General features: G+C 45.1%; 1 protein-coding gene and 1 long non-coding RNA gene across 7 annotated transcripts in view; one reads left to right on the forward strand and one right to left on the reverse strand.

The window, feature by feature from the left end:
* Nucleotides 1-330: 330 nt before the first annotated feature.
* Nucleotides 331-16289, reverse strand: LOC100357209 (epidermal retinol dehydrogenase 2). The gene is made up of 7 exons (XM_002710486.6): nucleotides 15821-16289; nucleotides 13263-13609; nucleotides 10603-10734; nucleotides 7821-7920; nucleotides 4856-5000; nucleotides 3575-3700; nucleotides 331-660 (listed from the first exon to the last, which is right to left on the reverse strand). The coding sequence occupies exons 2-7, from the start codon at nucleotides 13593-13595 to the stop codon at nucleotides 567-569; spliced, it is 930 nt and encodes a 309-aa protein (XP_002710532.1). The 5' UTR covers nucleotides 13596-13609; nucleotides 15821-16289; the 3' UTR covers nucleotides 331-566.
* The window catches only part of LOC103348026 (uncharacterized), an 82983-nt gene continuing 81879 nt past the window's right edge, over nucleotides 16036-17139 (forward strand). For 2 of the 6 annotated variants that reach the window (XR_016235659.1, XR_016235664.1), the window contains exon 1: nucleotides 16447-16628. This is a non-coding gene — a long non-coding RNA (uncharacterized LOC103348026). Of the gene's footprint in view, nucleotides 16094-16248; nucleotides 16387-16446; nucleotides 16629-17139 lie in introns of those variants that run through there. The other 4 variants (XR_016235660.1, XR_016235663.1, XR_016235662.1 and 1 more) reach the window with 4 other exon arrangements.

Below are 17139 nucleotides of genomic sequence, written 5' to 3' on the forward strand. Positions count from 1 at the left end.
TCCTGGCTTCTGATCAGCCCAGCACTGGCTGTTGCTGCCATTTGGGGAGTGAATCAGTGGATGGAAGACCTTTCTGTTTCTCCCTCTCACTGTCTGTACCTCTACCTCTCAAAAAACAACAACAAAAAAAACAACAACAAAACACACACACACACACACACACACAACTTCCCAGCCCCACTGTTCCCTGCTCCAACCACAATCCCCAGTACAAATTCAACCACAGCCACCAGCTCTGTGGGAGTCACCTTTTCAATGACCAAAACTCAAGGCAGCTCATGCCAGCAGCTTATCAAACACTTGCATCTGTTGCAAATGAAAACAACAAAATCGAGCTGTCTGTCTTTAGTTTTGAAAACAAACAAGCCAAAACCAAAACTCAACAGAAAAGGAGACAGCAACATCATTTTCAGACAGTGGTTAAACTTTCTAGTCCAGATAGCAGAATTCAGATGGTGCTTGTGGTCTCCAGATGTATTCTATTGCCAGACAAAAGTACTTTTCTTCTTTGATATAAGCATTAAGTAATGTTAGGTATCAGATGACATCAGCCATGGAGTTTCTCTTTAGGCTTTCTTCTTTTGGCCAGTGAAGCCATCCATTACATGGAAGATGCCCATATAGTCACATATAAGCAATCCCGTCTTGATGGGCAAGAAACTAAAGAGAATACAAGAGAGCAATTTTACTTGGTTATTATTTTCAAGAGAATCTTTAGCAGCTTAGCTGAAGTTAAAGGTGAAGTCACTCATTCACACACACATCACTGGGTCTCAGTGCTACCAGTCTCAGTGTCACCGAGCTTTGTCTGCTATACAGAAGGACACCTACTCAGAGCCTCTACAGCTCTCCTGGCTTTGTTTACAGCATTCAGTTTACTTCTCACTTCAGTTTCCAAAGTGTCACTACATTTTATTATGACTGAGGAGCAAGAAAGTCCTGTGTGGTGGGGACAGGCTTAGGGGTAGCTGAGCATGTCTGGAATCCCAGCCATCATTTGCAATGCTGGCTTAAGCAATGCACAAGCATACTTGAAAAATTTCAGGGAAAAGTAGAACTCTAAGATCTTTCTTTTATGAAAAAATTGAACTACTTGCATAGTTTTTCATAATAATTTTCCATGAACTTTAAAAAAAACAGATTTTTAAAAATTTTTTTTATCTCCAATTTTTAGTTTTGCCTTTCTCTCCCTCCTTCTCTTGTTTTCTCTCTCCTTCCACTCCACCTCCCTTGGGGGGTTGGAGAGAAGACAAGAGCCAGAACTCAATCCAGGTCTCCCCTGTGGGTGGCAGGGAGCTAAGTACTTGAGCCATCACTGCTGCTTCCCAGGGTCTGTATTAGCAGGAAGCTGGAGTTAAGTGGTGGATCTGGGTATTGAACCCAGGCACTCTGAGGTGGGACAAGTGTCTCAACTACTAGACTAAATGATTATGCTCTCTATGAACCTTCCAAAGATCCCTTGTACTTAGTTGTAGTCCTCAGTTTCCTTAAGTATGCAATGAAGTCAACTATCTTTCTGGGAGGGACTATTGTGAGGGAGTAGATGCAATAGATGCAGTAGATGCAATAGATCTTCAGGCATTTGGCAAGACAAAACAAAGACTATGTCTCCTCCATCCCCACTTGCCCCTCTATAAGACATGCATGGCCATCACTCCAATGTTACAAGGCAAGCACAATAAACCTGAGACTTGTTCTAAGTGTAGGATAAAGAAAAAGACCCTGTACTTGTTCACTGGCCCTCTGTGTGTGTACCCCAAGATCTCCAGGTTGTTTATGACCCTCCCACACTATCCCCCAACTTTAGGTCTGGTCAAGTATCACCTTCCTGGCCACATAAGCACCATATTGAATTTTAATTCCCAACTTGTACCCCTCTCCCCTCCCTTTTGAGATTCCCTTTTCCCGCTTTATATTTCTTTCCAACACTATGACGACTGGGATTGCTTTTCCCTTATTTTTTGTTTGTTCCTTTCTTGATTCCCATCCTCTGAGAATATAATTCCAAGGGTATTTGTGTTGTTCATTACTCTAACCCTAGATCCTAGGATTGGGAGCACAGCATGGTGCACACACCACACTCTCTAAATGTTTTCAGAATGAATGCTTGATGGTGTGTTTCATGCATTCTCCCTTCATTGAGGTCACCTTGTGTTTTCTCCATCCTTCTCAGGAAATATCTTCTCTCTCTCAAGATGTGACCTAGAGCCAATATACTATAAAAGTAAATAAAACCTACACAATTATTGAACATGTAAAAATTCTGTGCTGTGTTCCTAAGGTCGGCATTAGTCCGATATGATAGTCATCTATCAGGTAAGAAGTACCCACTGTATCAGGTATACATCAGCTGCCCCACAAACAAGGCATTATACTCATTTACAAGATGGGACAAATCTTGTCTCAGAATCTTAAATGAGGAAAGTGAGACCTGGAGAATGGGAGGTGTGCCGAGTCACAGACTTAGTAAACCGCAGGATCATAATCCTGGGCTTCAAATTGCTTGTCAAAGACCCTTGCCCTGTGTCACATAGCCACATCCAGACACACTGAACCCTTTGGCAATACATGAAGAGTGGGACTTTGGTTCATCATGAGAAGTAGATATAATTAGCTCATCAGAAAAGAAATTTATGTACACAGGAAGGACACTGGCTGTTAGCCATGTGGAAGACATGTGGTATAAATCTATCTTCAAAGGACTGAAGAACTGTTATTGTCAGGGATAAGGAAATCACATGTAGAGCTAGGGGCAAAGTGAGAATGACCAACAAAAAGTTAGAAGACAGGTTTCAACTCAACAGAGCAGAGTAGGTCAGTCATGGAATGTGCTTCTTTGTAAAACAGAAACGCCGGTGAGGGGAAGGACAGTCAGATGACCTGTTACAGTCTAGAAAATGGACTGAGAGAGCAGGAACCAAGCTGCTTCAGCAGTTTGGCACCACTGTCCCTGTAACTGGGCCAAAATGTCACAGGCTGCAGCTGATGAGTTCAGCAATGGAAATCCAAGGGAAAGCAGAGAAAGATGAGCAAAAATTCATTCTTATGTTTTTGAGAGGTGATTTTTCTTTCAGCATTTCACCTCAAGTTCTTTATGTTATTGCTCAAATTTATTATCTATTGCCAATTTTACTCATACCCAAATTTCTGAAGCATTTGGTTTATGGTCTGGCTTTGACTTTGGGACCCTGTACTTGAAGAAGCCTATATACAATATCTGTTCCAATGGGATTATTTTCTGATGGGCACAAAGAAAAGCATCTCTCCTATAAAAAACTCATTTCAGTCTGTCCATAGATCATTCAGGAAATCTATTTCTTTCTGACAAAATGCAATCCTGAAGATGGCAGCCAGGGCCCAACCCTATGTTTTTGACTTATAGGGAGAGATGGAACTATGCAGAGTTGGGATTATGTCAGCAAATGGGCACAATGATGGGCTCAAGAGGACTTAGAAGATTTTCCTCTTTAAAATTCATTCATGTGAGAGACATTTTTAAAATGGCTTCTGTCAGTGGGATTTGGAATGAACTGTTGCTTGACACTACAGAAATAATGAAAGCTGAGATTGTTACCTTTTTAAAAACATCATGAAGTATAAAAACTTTGGCATATACAAGTACACTCTTTCTTGCAGAATAGCATCTACTATTTTTCTGACTGCATATTCTGGTTCCAGAATTGGCAACAGAGTAGGACACCTAGGGTATGAAAAACAAATCAAAACAAAATCAAAACCCAAATTAACAAATTAATAGAACTAATTCCTTCAGGTCAGGAATAAAAATATTCTAAGACATAATCACTTATTTCTTTCCCTTCCATGTTTTGTCTATTTCTATATTTACTCTCTTTTTACCAATGTAGTAACTAGTAGTGTAACTAGAAGTTGAAATGGAAAATGATGATTCCAATGAATACAACTGATGTTTCAGTAAACATAAGAAATCATATGAAACAAATGGTCTAAACATGGTGAAGCAAGGTGTTGAAAACCTGCTTGCTGTCTTCTTTAGAAGCAGAAGTGGGCATTGTGCTTACGATGGGCTGACCATATCCCCCTAAACCTCACAAGTTGAAACCCAATCTCCACTGTATTGTTGTCTTTGGAGGTGGAGTCTTTGGGAGGAAATGGGATCATTAGGATGGGGTGCTCAGGAATGGGATCAGTGCCCTTACAAGAACAGTTGCAAGAGAGACAATCTCTCTGTCTCTCTGTCCCCACCTCCACTCCAGCCGAAAAAGGAAACAAGAGAAAAGGTGACCATCTGCAAACCAGGTGGACGGCCCTCCCTAGACACCTGAGCTGTTGGCACTTTGAGTTTTGACTTCTGCCTTCAGAAATGTGAGAAAGAAATTTCTAATATTTGAGCCACCTAGTGTACAGTATTGTTATAGCAGCTCAAACTGACTAAGATAATGCCCCTTCAAAGGTTTTCAGACCTCCTGGATCAGGGCAGGCATGGAATAGAATTGGGCGGCACAAAGCAGCTGTGGTCAGGATAGCCTAGGAGAGGGATGAGCAGATCTCCGGCTCCAGGTGGCTACTAGTTGGGACACTCTCTTGTTAAACCATGTTCATCCAGTGTCTTTTTGTGAGAAAGAATTCTGAAACATGGTTTCAGACACAGCAGTGACTGGCAGAGCTGGAATTCAGGTCCTGCTGGGTGGACTCCAGGACCTGTGATCTGGACTAAGAAAGCTACAACAGACATAATTCTAAAACTATTTGCAAATCAGGATGAATCCTAGATAAGTATCTTTTATACAACATATATGGCAAATAGAACATTATCAAGTAGATAAGCAGTCATTCTCAAGAATATAGTTTCTTTGAAATCAAAAGGTAGACTTACCTAGTAGCACAACCTTCAAACATTCCAGTTTTTATAAAAAATGGGCATACAATTGTGGTTTTGATTCCCTCTTGGTTTTGGGCAAAAGTCTCTATAAATACAGATTCTGCAAAACCGTAAGCTGCAAATTTACTTGCACAATAATCTGAAAAAGAGACATTACTAATGTATAATGGTACTTCAAAAATTTGTGGGAAAATCAGAATAAAAATATGTTTAGTTTGGTGCCAAAAAATTGGGAATCCATGCACAGTTTTTTCACAGTAGGCATTTTCCATGGATTTTTTGAAGACCCCTCATTTACCCTAAGGTCTTTTTTTTTTTTTTAAGATTTATTTATTTATTTGAAAGAGTTACACAGAGAGAGAAGGTGAGGCAGGCAGAGAGAGAGAGAGAGAGAGAGAGAGAAGTCTTTCATCCGCTAGTTCACTCCCCAACTGGCTGCAACTGCCAGAGCTGGGCTGATACGAAACCAGGAGACAGAAGCTTCCTCCAGGTCTTCCCATGTGGGTATAGGGGCGCAAGGACTTGGGCCATTTTCTACTGCTTTCCCAGGCCATAGAAGGGAGCAGGAATGGAAGTGGAGCAGCTGGGACTTGAACCAGCACCCATCTGGGATGCTGGCACTGCAGGCGGCAGCTTTACCTGCTATGCCACAGGGCTGGCCACTACCCTAAGGTCTTCAAATGGCATTACATTAAGATTGACTTATAACACTAATCACCAATGAAGAATGTGACAACAATGTCAGAGTTGTTCTTTTATATTTTCTTGGTCTACTTTCACTGGAAGAGGTGATGAGTGAGTGGGAAGGTTCAAGGTCAATTGAAGGTCAGTTGCTAATGACCAAGTAGATTCCAAGATTAGAAGGGTGACAGGATGCTCCCCAAGGCCACACTAATAGACTGTGCTTACATGTTAGTGAACTGCCAGATCCTGTGCTCACAGTTACAGGGGCCACAAGATGTGCATCCAGTTCCTGCCCTGAAGAGCTTCAACTCTACTGGGGCAGGAGGTCATACAAGAGATAAAACAGCAGGTAACATAGGAATCTAGGCTAGAGAGGTCAGCACAGGTCGTGATACTCAGATCAAGTTTGCTTCCAACTATAACTTTTTCTTTTACTACCAGAAGAACAAAGCACCTGTTAGCTTCTACCACTACCTCTGAAAGACCTTGAAGATGCAAGGGTAGTGGAAAGTAGCCTTTATGTCCATTTTGAGCTTCCCGCCCTTAATCACATTTGCTTTAAGAAAAGATCTGAATATTCAATTTGCTGAGCAAAAAAGATTTGGAGGAGAAATGGGGTTTAGGTGGACTAATAATTCTCTGACTCCCACAGTCAGATGAGGCATGTTCACCTGTTGTGTTGCGACATAGCTATCACAACTGGCAAGCTCCAAATAACAAGTGCCAGGTGTGGGTCAGCCCCAGTACTGCCCAAGACAGTGGGAAAAAGGCTGAGGGGATGGAAGGGGTGAGGAAGAATCTAGAACACCTTCCTGGATTATCTGAGGCATCTGGGATAAACGCGGCTCACAGTGCCCCCAGCTCAAGATTCTGATGAGCAGCCAGGACCAGGGAATCTGTAGTCTCAATTAGCGCCCCCTGGTGGTTATGATGCAGGGTAGCTAATACTATGGGAAATTTTGATAAGCTTACTCTTGTTTGTCAGGTGAACCGTGGGTAGGAAAGTCTCATATAAGAAGATAGGGATACTGCATTAGAAAAGGGATCAGCGGGGACTGTAAACGTGCCTGTATGACTCCAAGGCACATGGCTTATCAGACATCTCAGAGAAAGGAAATATTAACACCTGAAGAATTCTAAGGATAGAAGAACGGAAGGCCAGTGTCCATAGAGTATAGATTGGTAATATGTCAGGTGGCTTTTTATTCTAAAAAACTTATTCATGTAACTTAGACATACTGAGCTAATATGAGTTTTAGCTCAAAGGCATCAGGAAGCACCCAATGGCAAACTATTTCAAACTACCTCAGAGATCTGTGTAAGCCAGGACACAGGACAACTGCTCTAGTGGACACCCTGGGAGGTAAGGACAAGGGTTCTCCTCCTCCTAGAGCGAGATACTGAGTTGGGCTTCCTAGGCAGAGGATCTTGGTGCAGCTCTGTGTCACTCTGTGCTATTGCCACTCAGATGAGTGCTGCAAGGGAAACAACAATGACCACTACTTCCTGCAAGGCCATCAACCAGTGCAACAGCAGAGAGGCCAATTCTAGGTTTCTTGGGGTGAAGAAACTTTCTCCAACTCACAGCAGGGAAGACCACTTAATGGGAACTTTAGGAGAAGACAAGGTGGTTATCTGTATCACCCTGGTAACAACGCGAGGGGAATTTTGGGGAACAGAGGCTGTGTTGATTACTTCTTCCAAAAACATTATCAGTGAGGTGGGAATATCTTTCTCTCCTCTAATTTTTTTTCAAAAAATTATTTCAGGGGAAGAGAGAGAGAGAGAGAGAGAGAGAGCGAGAGTGCGCGCTAACTCCCATTCCCCAAATGCCTACAATGGCTGGGAGCCTGGAGCCAGGAACTTAATCCAGGTCTCCCACAAGGTTGGCAGGAATCCAATTACTTGAGCCATCACTGTTGCTTCTCAGGTTTCCATGAGCAAGAAGCTGGAAAGAGGAGCCAGAGGTGGGACCTTAGCCCAAGCACTCTGAAATGGGACATAGGTGTCTTAACTACTAGGCCAAATGCCCATCTTTGTCTTCTTTAAACCGAGGGATTGTAAAAGATCTAGTGATTCCTAAGTGCGTACTTCAACTTCATGTAAGCAATTTTGCTTACATGAATTCTGCCTCCCAAAGAAGTTCTTAACTGCTTATTATATAGACTAAACCTCTCCATTTATCATTCTTTAGTTACTTGTGATTATTTAGAGCTGTGATATAAATTAAGGTTGTAAGGAAGTTTGCAACTGTAAAATATTCTATTTCTCTTACCTGCTAGCCCATTTACTCCAACTAATCCAGCTGAACTTGAAATGCAAACCAAATGTCCATGGTTATTAGCAATCATAGCAGGTAGAAAGGCTTTATAAGTCTAAGAAGAGCAAAGGAAAAATTTCAACATTTAATACTGCATTGTAGATTTTTTTTTCAGATGTTTATATATGATTAGTGTAATAAAAATTTTTTTTCAGCTCATAAAAATATCTGAAATGTCATACTGGGGTATAAAAACTCAAACATCTGGAAAGTAACTATGTCAACCTGTTACATCAATATTTTCTTATGGCAATTCCTACGTTATTAAAAAATAACTTTTTTTTTTTTTGCTCCTGACTTTTAACAACACAACATTAAAACAATAATGAGAGGAGAATGGGAGAATCTTAGCTATGGCAGCTACAATCCAAACCTGTTGACAAGCACCGAAGACTGGAATTGTTTCGATTTCTGCTGCCTTTCCTCCCTTAAGTTTGAATTTCAAATGCACTGCGAACGTTGGTCACAGGACATGCTGCTGTTGGCTTCCATTGAAAAAGAGCACTTTGTTTTAAATTCATGTCCACCTCTCTGAATAATGCTCTTGTAATTTTATTTCATTTCATAAAACAGACGATCTGTTAGAAAGCGGCAGGGTGCACTGGCTCACAGCACTGTAGAACTGCTTCACCTTCGACCCGGACCTGGGGAAGGAAGGTGCAGGGCAGCCACCCTGTTTGATCATCACACACTGTACATGCGTGCTGAGGCTTCACGCCAGACCCTGCAACAGCGCACAATTAAACTGAAGATACAGAAGAGAGAAAGGAGCTTTTGGCTAAGATGTCTTCTGCAACAAACAAGGAATTCATCACCTCCAACGACCACACGGAGGTAGGGAAAGAGCTCGCTCATGAAGGTCAAAGATCCTTGATTTGCCTCCATTGCAGCACCTTTCAGAGAGAAACTAACACGTAGAGAAAGAAAACAGTGTGGCAGGATAAGATGTTTCCTGCTTTTGTGGTCTTCCATGAGCCAGCACACTTCCTGGGCTCCTGGCTATCCCACGGCTCTCTGTGCTTGGCAGTGCACAGGTGCTCAAAGAACTTGTCCAGAAAGCATGAAGAGAGTGAGAGCCCAGAATGGAGTGGTGGGGTACCGGATTTAGGGGAGAACCAGAAGAGGAGGAAGAAGAGACTATGAAGGGAGCAGGGAGTGGGACAGGTAGGAAGACAGTAGTAAAACAGAAGCCACAAGAATGAGATGTTTAAGGGGATTACGGTCTTCACTCTAACTACAAATACGTTATTATATATTTACATAATATTATATGTGATTAGACTACAAAAAGCTTATGGGAAATGGACTTAAAGTTTATTTTGGTATATCAGTTTTTCAAGTTTTCAAATGTTTTTTTCACAATGCACATGTTTTGTGAATTTCCTGAAGACTCCTCATATAGAATATATTATATATTAACTATATGTTGTTAGAATAAAAATGAGCCATGCAATGTATATGTCTATATGTATGTATTATATATATAAAGTACAAGGCAGAAGGACATTTGAAACAAGAGAAATCATTTGCAGTAATTCTATAGCAGCTTGGTGTCCACCAAGTTCTGACTCTTTCCTTTTTTTTCCTCCCCAAAAGTATGCAGAACATGGAGAATACCACTTATTAACATTACACTCTTGGTGAAAGTAGGGGACATAAGATCTCTAAGCGTCAAATCACATTAGAAGGCTGCTGAAGGACAGCTGGGTGGGAAAGGGAAGAAGAGAATGGAGAGGGAGCTCTCAACTGCCAGCAATCACGCTCAGAAGGCAACAGCTTTCCTTGCCTGGGGACTGATGAGCTGTGAGTAGGGCTAGAATCACAGAGGTCAGAATCTGGGAGAGGCAGTAGCAGGGCGCATGCAGGGCATGGGGAGGCCTGAGAAGGCTGGTCTCGGCAAAGGCCAGCAAGCACAGCTTCTGGAAGTGGGTGCATCACTTTAGAAGGCAGGTTGTGCCTTGGTGGTGGTATCACACGGTGACCAGGGTTACTGGAGGAAATTCTCTTGTCTCCAGTTAGGAAAGTATGGTTGTGGATTGGCCAGCCCTCATTAATGCTTGCTTTAAAAAAATTTTTTTTCTAAAAAAATAAAAATCCATTTATTTTTAAAAGGGAGAGAGAGAGAGAGAGAGAGACAGACAGACAGAGAGAGAGAGGTCGGTTTTCCTTTTGTTGGTTCATACCCCAGATGCCTCAAATAGCCAGAGCTGGGCTGGCTGAGGCCAGGAGCCTGGAACTCAGTACAAGTCTCCAATATGGGTGGCAGGGACTCAAGTAGTATGTCTCCTAGCATGCATAATGCTTGCTTTTCTATTAGTGCTCCCTTTCATTAGTCAAAATGGTTCAGCTGAGGCAATGATAAAGCCACCCTGCTTTATCAAAACTGCAGGGACTTCCTGTACAGCCTTGATGCAGCAAGTCTTCAGTTCTGCGATCCCTGGTCTCATTGAGCTGTGTAAGAAACATGGGAAGAGCTTGCACAGTCCCCAGCCTTTGCAGACTAGCAGTAAACTGCAGTATGACAGCAAGGCAGCTCTGTCTTCAGTGTTCACTGAACAGAGGTTCCAGCAGATGCAGCCTAAGTGTGATCAGGAGAGCAGAACTGGGAAGACCAGGACAAGTCCAAAGCTGAGATGTCTGGGCTTCATTCAGGGATAATCATAACGTGAAGGGGTAAGGGGAAAGTACTTCTAAATATGAGAGTCACTTTAAATTTTTTTTAAGGAGAGATAATTACCCACAAATGTGCTTTGAAATTCACATCAAATGACTTTTCCATATGCTCATCTGGGCATTCGAGGAAGGTTTTGCCTGTTACGATTCCGGCATTGTTGATTAGGATGGAAACATCGCCAACCTCTTTTTTAACCTGAGTTGAAAAACAAGAGCAACATCACTAATGCAGCAATTTCTTATATGGTCTAGGTTTTGTTTTCCCGTAGTCATAAATTTATAAATCCTTAACTCAGACTGTGTTTATGAACTCTAAAAACAAAATCTGCTTATCTCTTGCACTATCTACATTGCACTAGAGAGCCAATTCTGATGGCTTTTTTCTCATTGTTTCCTCTCTCGATTAAGATGGTTCCAATGCTGAAATGCTACTTCCCTTCCACAATGAGAGCCATTCTTATCCTAAGTGATTTGTAACTTAGTTCTGCACTGAGTAAATAGCATTTATTTTCTCATTTGTTTTTAATTTTACTTATTTTAATTTTTTTTTTTTTGACAGGCAGAGTGGACAGTGAGAGAGAGAGACAGAGAGAAAGGTCTTCCTTTTGCCGTTGGTTCACCCTCCAGTGGCTGCCATGGCCGGCGCATCACGCTGATGCGATGGCAGGAGCCAGGTACTTATCCTGGTCTCCCATGGGGTGCAGGGCCCAAGCACTTGGGCCATCCTCCACTGCACTCCCTGGCCACAGCAGAGAGCTGGCCTGGAAGAGGGGCAACCAGGACAGAATCCGGCACCCCAACTGGGACTAGAACCCGGTGTGCCGGCACCACAAGGCGGAGGACTAGCCTAGTGAGCCGCGGCGCCGGCCTTATTTTAATTTTTTTGACAGAGAGCTTTTCCATCCACTGTTGGACTCCTGGTTCAAATGCTTGCAATAGCTAGACCTGGGAAGAAGTTCAAGCCAGGACTTGGGAACCCAGGTCTCTCCACATGTCTGCACTGGCAGGATGCTGCAGTTAGCACTTGGAGCTGGGGATTGAACCCAGGTACTCTGACTGGGACATGGGCATCTTAACTGGTAGGCTAAATGCCCACTCCTAGTGGCATATCATCTTATTCAATGCAAAGGGACATGAGCATAGCTCCACTATAGCCAGATATCACATAGACCAGGATCTAGCCCACCTGGAGATGGGGGTAACATAGGAAATGAACTGAAGAAGCAGACCCACACATATTTTACCAAAAAAGCACAGATTAGAATCTGCCTGCCTGTCCTGTTTGCCCAGACTGGTTGGTTTTCTTCCCTCTACCTCCCATTTTGATGCATAAGAACTAGGAGGGGTGGGTCCTAGAAGATCCTGTTTGCTGCTGGGATATCCACTGGCCAGAGCAGGCATTCAATCATTTTTAACCAGAAAACAAAACTTGTAGGTGTAACACTGGAGCCTTTCCCATCTCACAGACCTTCAGCCTGCCACCTTGGCTCTTGTGTGGGGTGTGGGCACAGGCTTTCTTGGCACTGATGACAGGAGGTGGGACTGTCCCTGCACTGTCCCGTGGGTTCTGAATTTCATCACTGTAAATTTAGACCACACAGCTGTAAGATCAGCTGCAGCTAGGAAGGGTAGTCCCAGTGTAAGCTGTGTGAGCTTGTCAGGTTTGCTCTCGAGGCCGTACTGGGTGGCTTGTGATGTGCAGATGATAGGAAGAGAGCTGTAAGGTGGAAAGACAAAATTGCAAGCCAAAAACTCACCTGCCCATGATGGGCAAACCTTTCCACTAGCAAGTGAGCTATGCAGTAGCCCAGGGATCCCAGTTGAATCAGAAGCTATGGAAGAATTTTACAACACAGGTGCATTGCTTGTTGCAGGTTCATCTCGGTTCTTCCTTCTCCTAAAGCAGGCAGGCACAAAGTGGCCCAGCAGACAGATGTTGGTGTATGAAAGCCAATGTGAGGGTAGGGAAGTCCTTAGGGGGCCAAGGCTGTGCCTCCATGAACTAAGAACACCCTTGCTGTCACATATTGGTGGCTTAGCCTCCAGAATACTTTCTTTATATGTGCATCAGTATAATCACCAAAGATGCTAATGTGGTAATAATCTTTAAGATGAGTAACATCCTCTGGCTTTCTTATGACTCCTTAAAAGAAACACGCTTTCAAATGAAAGCCATGGGGGTGCAGTGGACATAGCCTGGATTGAAAATCAGACTCAATATGACTGCAAATCCTGGCTGGGTCATGCACTAGCTTTGTGACCTAGGGAAGGCTATTTAGTGTCTCTCTGCCTTGGTTTGTTCATCCTCAAAGGATGACATGGCCACTGATGCTTATTCTTATCCTGTAACAGGAGTCAGTACAGGCACTGGAGTGTGGTAGTTCAGAGTCAACCAACTCAAGTCCAAGCTGTAGTTCTGCTACTTATCAGTTGTAAGCCACACACCTGCCTGAATCTTCAGTTTCCTTTGTTTCTGAAAGGGGGATAAGAATGGGCTTTATAGAATTATTATCTAATACATACAGCATACTAACAGCATCTTGAGCTCAGAAATCCTAATTGCCTCTCCCCCTCCCCACCAATATTTTTAAAATGAAAGAGATACTGGAGACAGACATATAGGCACTGAGAAAGGCAAATGAGCACAAAATTGACACACATCCTAGTATTGACTTAGGGTGCTGACAACCCACAAAAAATGGTAAGCCCCCCCCCCCCATTTACCTGATCGGCCACTCTGTATACATCTTCCCTCTGGCTGCAGTCACAGGTATAGGCGTGTACTTTCGTGGCTCCAGCATTCAGAGCCATTTGGCATGTCTCCTCATTCCCCTCCTTGTTGACATCCCAGAGAACAAGCACAGAGCCCAGGCGGGCAAACTGCAAGGCGAGGAGCCTTCCGAGTCCACTGCCCGCACCTGTTATGAGGACGATCTCACCAGCGACGTTCTTTCGCGGCCTTGGGATTATGGCTAAAACCATACCCTCCAGAATGCTCAACAGTGACCTTCCCAAGAAAACAAGAAACTCCTTTGCTGATTTCAGGTTGGAAGACATGTTCTGGCTGACACCTATGAAAAGAGATGGAATGTTTGCTTCCTATACGGAGCTCTGAGTTTCTGGAAGAGCTGAAGTAACTGAGAAACCTGATTGAAACATCTGACTTGGGAGCAGGCTTTGACCTCAGAATGGGGGAGGAACCCAACAGGTTAATATCTGCTTCTCTTTTTTATGTGGCTGCCTACCTGCAGGCCTGCTATGTCTTGTACATTCAGAAATGTATGTGAGCCAGGCACTGTAGCTCCCATACCAGCTTTAACCCAAAGGGTAAGCTCATTATTTCTTCCTAATCAGTGGTCATTCATAATAATCATAAATCCTGTTGGATGATTTTATGTTCAAAGACTTGGCCACACTGCAATGTTTATGACATATCTGCTAATTTCTGCTTTTATTTTTGTCTCCTTTTAGATTTCTCTGTTCTCATTTTGTCTTGGTGTCCTTTAACTTTGCATTGCTATGCCGAATCTCAGATCCCAGAGGGAAATGTAAATTTCTATTTGCACAAAGTATTTGAGAAGTGTTTTGAACATTTTCCAATGGCATTGCAGGCAATAACACACTAAGGGACTTCAAATGCATCATTGCAAAATTGGAATAAAGACATTTATTTTCATACCGAAAAAAAAAATCGTGAAATCCATGCTATGTCATGATACATATTTCCTTCCAAAAGCATTTGTTCACATTAAATGAATCTTCTACATGTGGCTTCAAGCCAGCTGCCTGGGGATTTCACTTCCCTACTACTTTGCAGTGGCCCAAGAAGAACAGAGAAAAGGGTTCACAGTACAGTACAGCAGGCCCCGAAGCCTGTGGGTATGAGGAAAGATGCCCTTGAATCCATACTTTCTAGGATCCAGGTAGGGCATGTTTCTGACCTGGCCACTCACAGGGGTACTGATTGCTCCCACCCATGAGTCAAGACTGGCAGTTTCTCTGAGGACTTGGCAAACTAGGACTAACATTTTCCAGGAACATTTTGAAGTACCCTCATATGTCCATTCCCCAAGTCCGGAGGACCCCTTGCCACCAGCTCCACATTACTTATGGGACTGAGGTGAGACAGATCTGGACTCTTGCCTTGCCCTGCCCAGCAGGGAAAGGCTATGGCAGGCTACTTAGCATCTGTGGGTCTTCTCTCCCAGTCCTGCAACATAGGGTACTTTTGCAGATGCAATGAGAATGTTCCATGCTTGACTATCGTGCCTAGCTTCCACTAAGCACCTTTTAGAGGTTGATGCATTTCTCAGATTCATAGGATGGCTCCCCAAGTAGACACTCAGGTCTGCTGAATGAATCAAAGGCCTCCCCTTGACTGATAGCTCCTGCTGTCAGTCACACACATTTTAGTGAAAACGAGCTTACAAGATGCTTTACTGGGGCCGGCGCTGTGGCACAGTAGGTTAATCCTCTGCTTCCCGCGTCGGCATCCCATATGGGCGCCAGTTCTAGTCCTGGCTGCTCCTCTTCCGATCCAGCTCTCTGCTGTGGCCTGGGAAAGCAGTGGAAGATGGCCCAAGTTCTTGGGCCCCTGCACCCGCATGGGAGACTGGGAGGAAGCACCTGGCTCCTGGTTTTGGATCGGTGCAGCTCTGGCCATTGCGGCACATTACATTTAATCAGGCAGAAGACTTTTTTGGCGTCTCCCTTCCGTGGTCTAGGAGGTCCAAAGGCTGAGCTAAACTGAGTTCATTTTAGGCCGGCGCCTTCTTCCTCCACCACGGTGCAGCGGCAGGTCTGCCCTGCCTGGTCCCAGGGGTCAGGTAAAGGAATAGACAGATTGTTGAACAGCTTTGGCTGAAAGGGGAGAACTGGGGGCGTTGGGGCAAGGAAAGGGAGATTCTCTGAACAACAGACAGCAGGGAACTTGGGCCGCAGAAGCGACCAGGCAGGCACCACGTCCTCTGCTCGCGATGTGGAGGGAGCTGGCAGCTCACCCCTCAGGGAAGGGGAGGTCGGGGTTTGTACCAGCTTAGGGAACCTGGGCCTCGGGGACGCCAGAGCTGCACACTCCCCGGCCGTGGGCGTTCTCTCCAGCTTGCCACAACCCCAGGCTCGCCCCTGGCCCGGCTGTAGCTCGCGGATCCGCGCCCCTCGGGCGTGTTCCCGTCTACATCAGAGCATAAGGTGACCTCGCACAACCCCTGCCCGGGCGCGAAGCCAGCCGGCGCCACCTCCTTGGGGAGCCAGGGCAGGGGTCTTTGATCTCGGCCACTCACCCCAGAAACGCTGCCCTTGCTGTCCGCCGAGAAGCCGGCCTCGTCCTCCCCACGCACCCGCGTCCCCGCCTCACAGTTCGGCGAAGTTCAGGTGTTTATCCCGCCGCCGGCCGGAGCCCAGGTCCAAGGGCGGGACTGCCGCGCCCGCGCCGGGGGTGGGGCCGCCTGCGCCGGGGGTGGGGCGCCTGCACTGCTTTCTTCTTTTCCGGAGCTGCGAGATTTAGGAGCTGGAAATCCGGTCGTAGAGCCAGGGCGCGCAAGTCGGGACTTCTCGTAAGTTTAACATATCTGATGCCCAGGCTGCACCCTGGATCATGAAGTCAGAATTTCTGGGTCGGAAGGGGCCCAGGCGTCTGCATTAAAATATGTTCCCCAGGTGTTTGCAGAGCAGGACCCTTAGATTGGGAAGCTTAGCGTTAGAGAGAAAAGAAGAGGCAGCTGCGGAGATCATGCTGGGGAGGGGCCTGGCGGAGCCTCTGCAGCCTGCAGCACCCGGCCCGACTTCTCTAGAGAGTCTGGTGGCTCCTCTTGGGATCCAAAGTCAACAGTTTTCCCGCCGAGCGGAGGTAAACCGTGTGGGCGTGGGCGTGGGTGTCGGCTTGGGAGCCGCCGGGGAGGCGGTGGCTGCTGGCTGGTGGCCAGGGGGAAGAGGGCGAGGGAGAAATTTGTTCTGACAAGAGTAAGTTGGGAAATAAAAATCGAATAAGAGTCAGCGGTGCTTGGCGACGCAACCTGTTTTTATTGAACATCTCTGCGTGGCAAGATTCTGACGACATAGCAATGATACATCTGTCAAGAGAAGACAAAGGTAAGTAACATCCGTAAATAAAAATAGCAAATGATCTATAAGCAGAAGTCCCCGTGGGAATCCTTATAATAGAGGGTGCAGTTTGATGGATGGCATAAAGAGTAGACACGGTTGTAATTTATGAGGTGTTGAAGAGAAAACCTGGAGCCAGGACAAGCTTGGGTTTGGAATTCACCTGAGGGCTGGGTAGGACACAGTGGTGAGGGCACAGAGGAGACAGACTTTGCTAAACCTGGCTATGTCCGGGACACATCTAAGGATATATGGGGATATTTGTTTTTTATTTGTGTGTGAAAAGAAACAGGTAGTGGGTACAAGCCTGAAAGAGAGGACACAAAGGTGGCCAGCTGTGCTATGTATGGGGTGTCACGGAGCTGTAGGAAGCGTTTGGCCCACTGGAAGGTGAGTGGGGCAGGCGTGTGTTTGTGCACTGGTTTCTCATCAGCCATCACCACCCAGGGACATAGGCTGTGCAGGACTCTGGGGGAGCTGTAGAGCTCCCAAGGGGGCA

This window comes from Oryctolagus cuniculus, chromosome 6 (assembly GCF_051225735.1).
Source record: "Oryctolagus cuniculus isolate XC-2025 breed Fujian yellow rabbit chromosome 6, ASM5122573v1, whole genome shotgun sequence".
Taxonomy (NCBI): domain Eukaryota; kingdom Metazoa; phylum Chordata; class Mammalia; order Lagomorpha; family Leporidae; genus Oryctolagus; species Oryctolagus cuniculus.

What these genes read in the sequence shown, in the direction of transcription:
- LOC100357209 (XM_002710486.6), bottom strand. Translation starts at nt 13,595, where the DNA reads ATGTCTTCCAACCTGAAATCAGCAAAGGAGTTTCTTGTTTTCTTGGGA. An exon ending in ATTTCAAAGCACATTTGTGG is followed by an intron (nt 7,921 to 10,602) that starts GTAATTATCTCT and finishes TGCTCTTCTTAG; the next exon opens with ACTTATAAAGCCTTTCTACC. An exon ending in TGGAGTAAATGGGCTAGCAG is followed by an intron (nt 5,001 to 7,820) that starts GTAAGAGAAATA and finishes TCTCTTTTTCAG; the next exon opens with ATTATTGTGCAAGTAAATTT.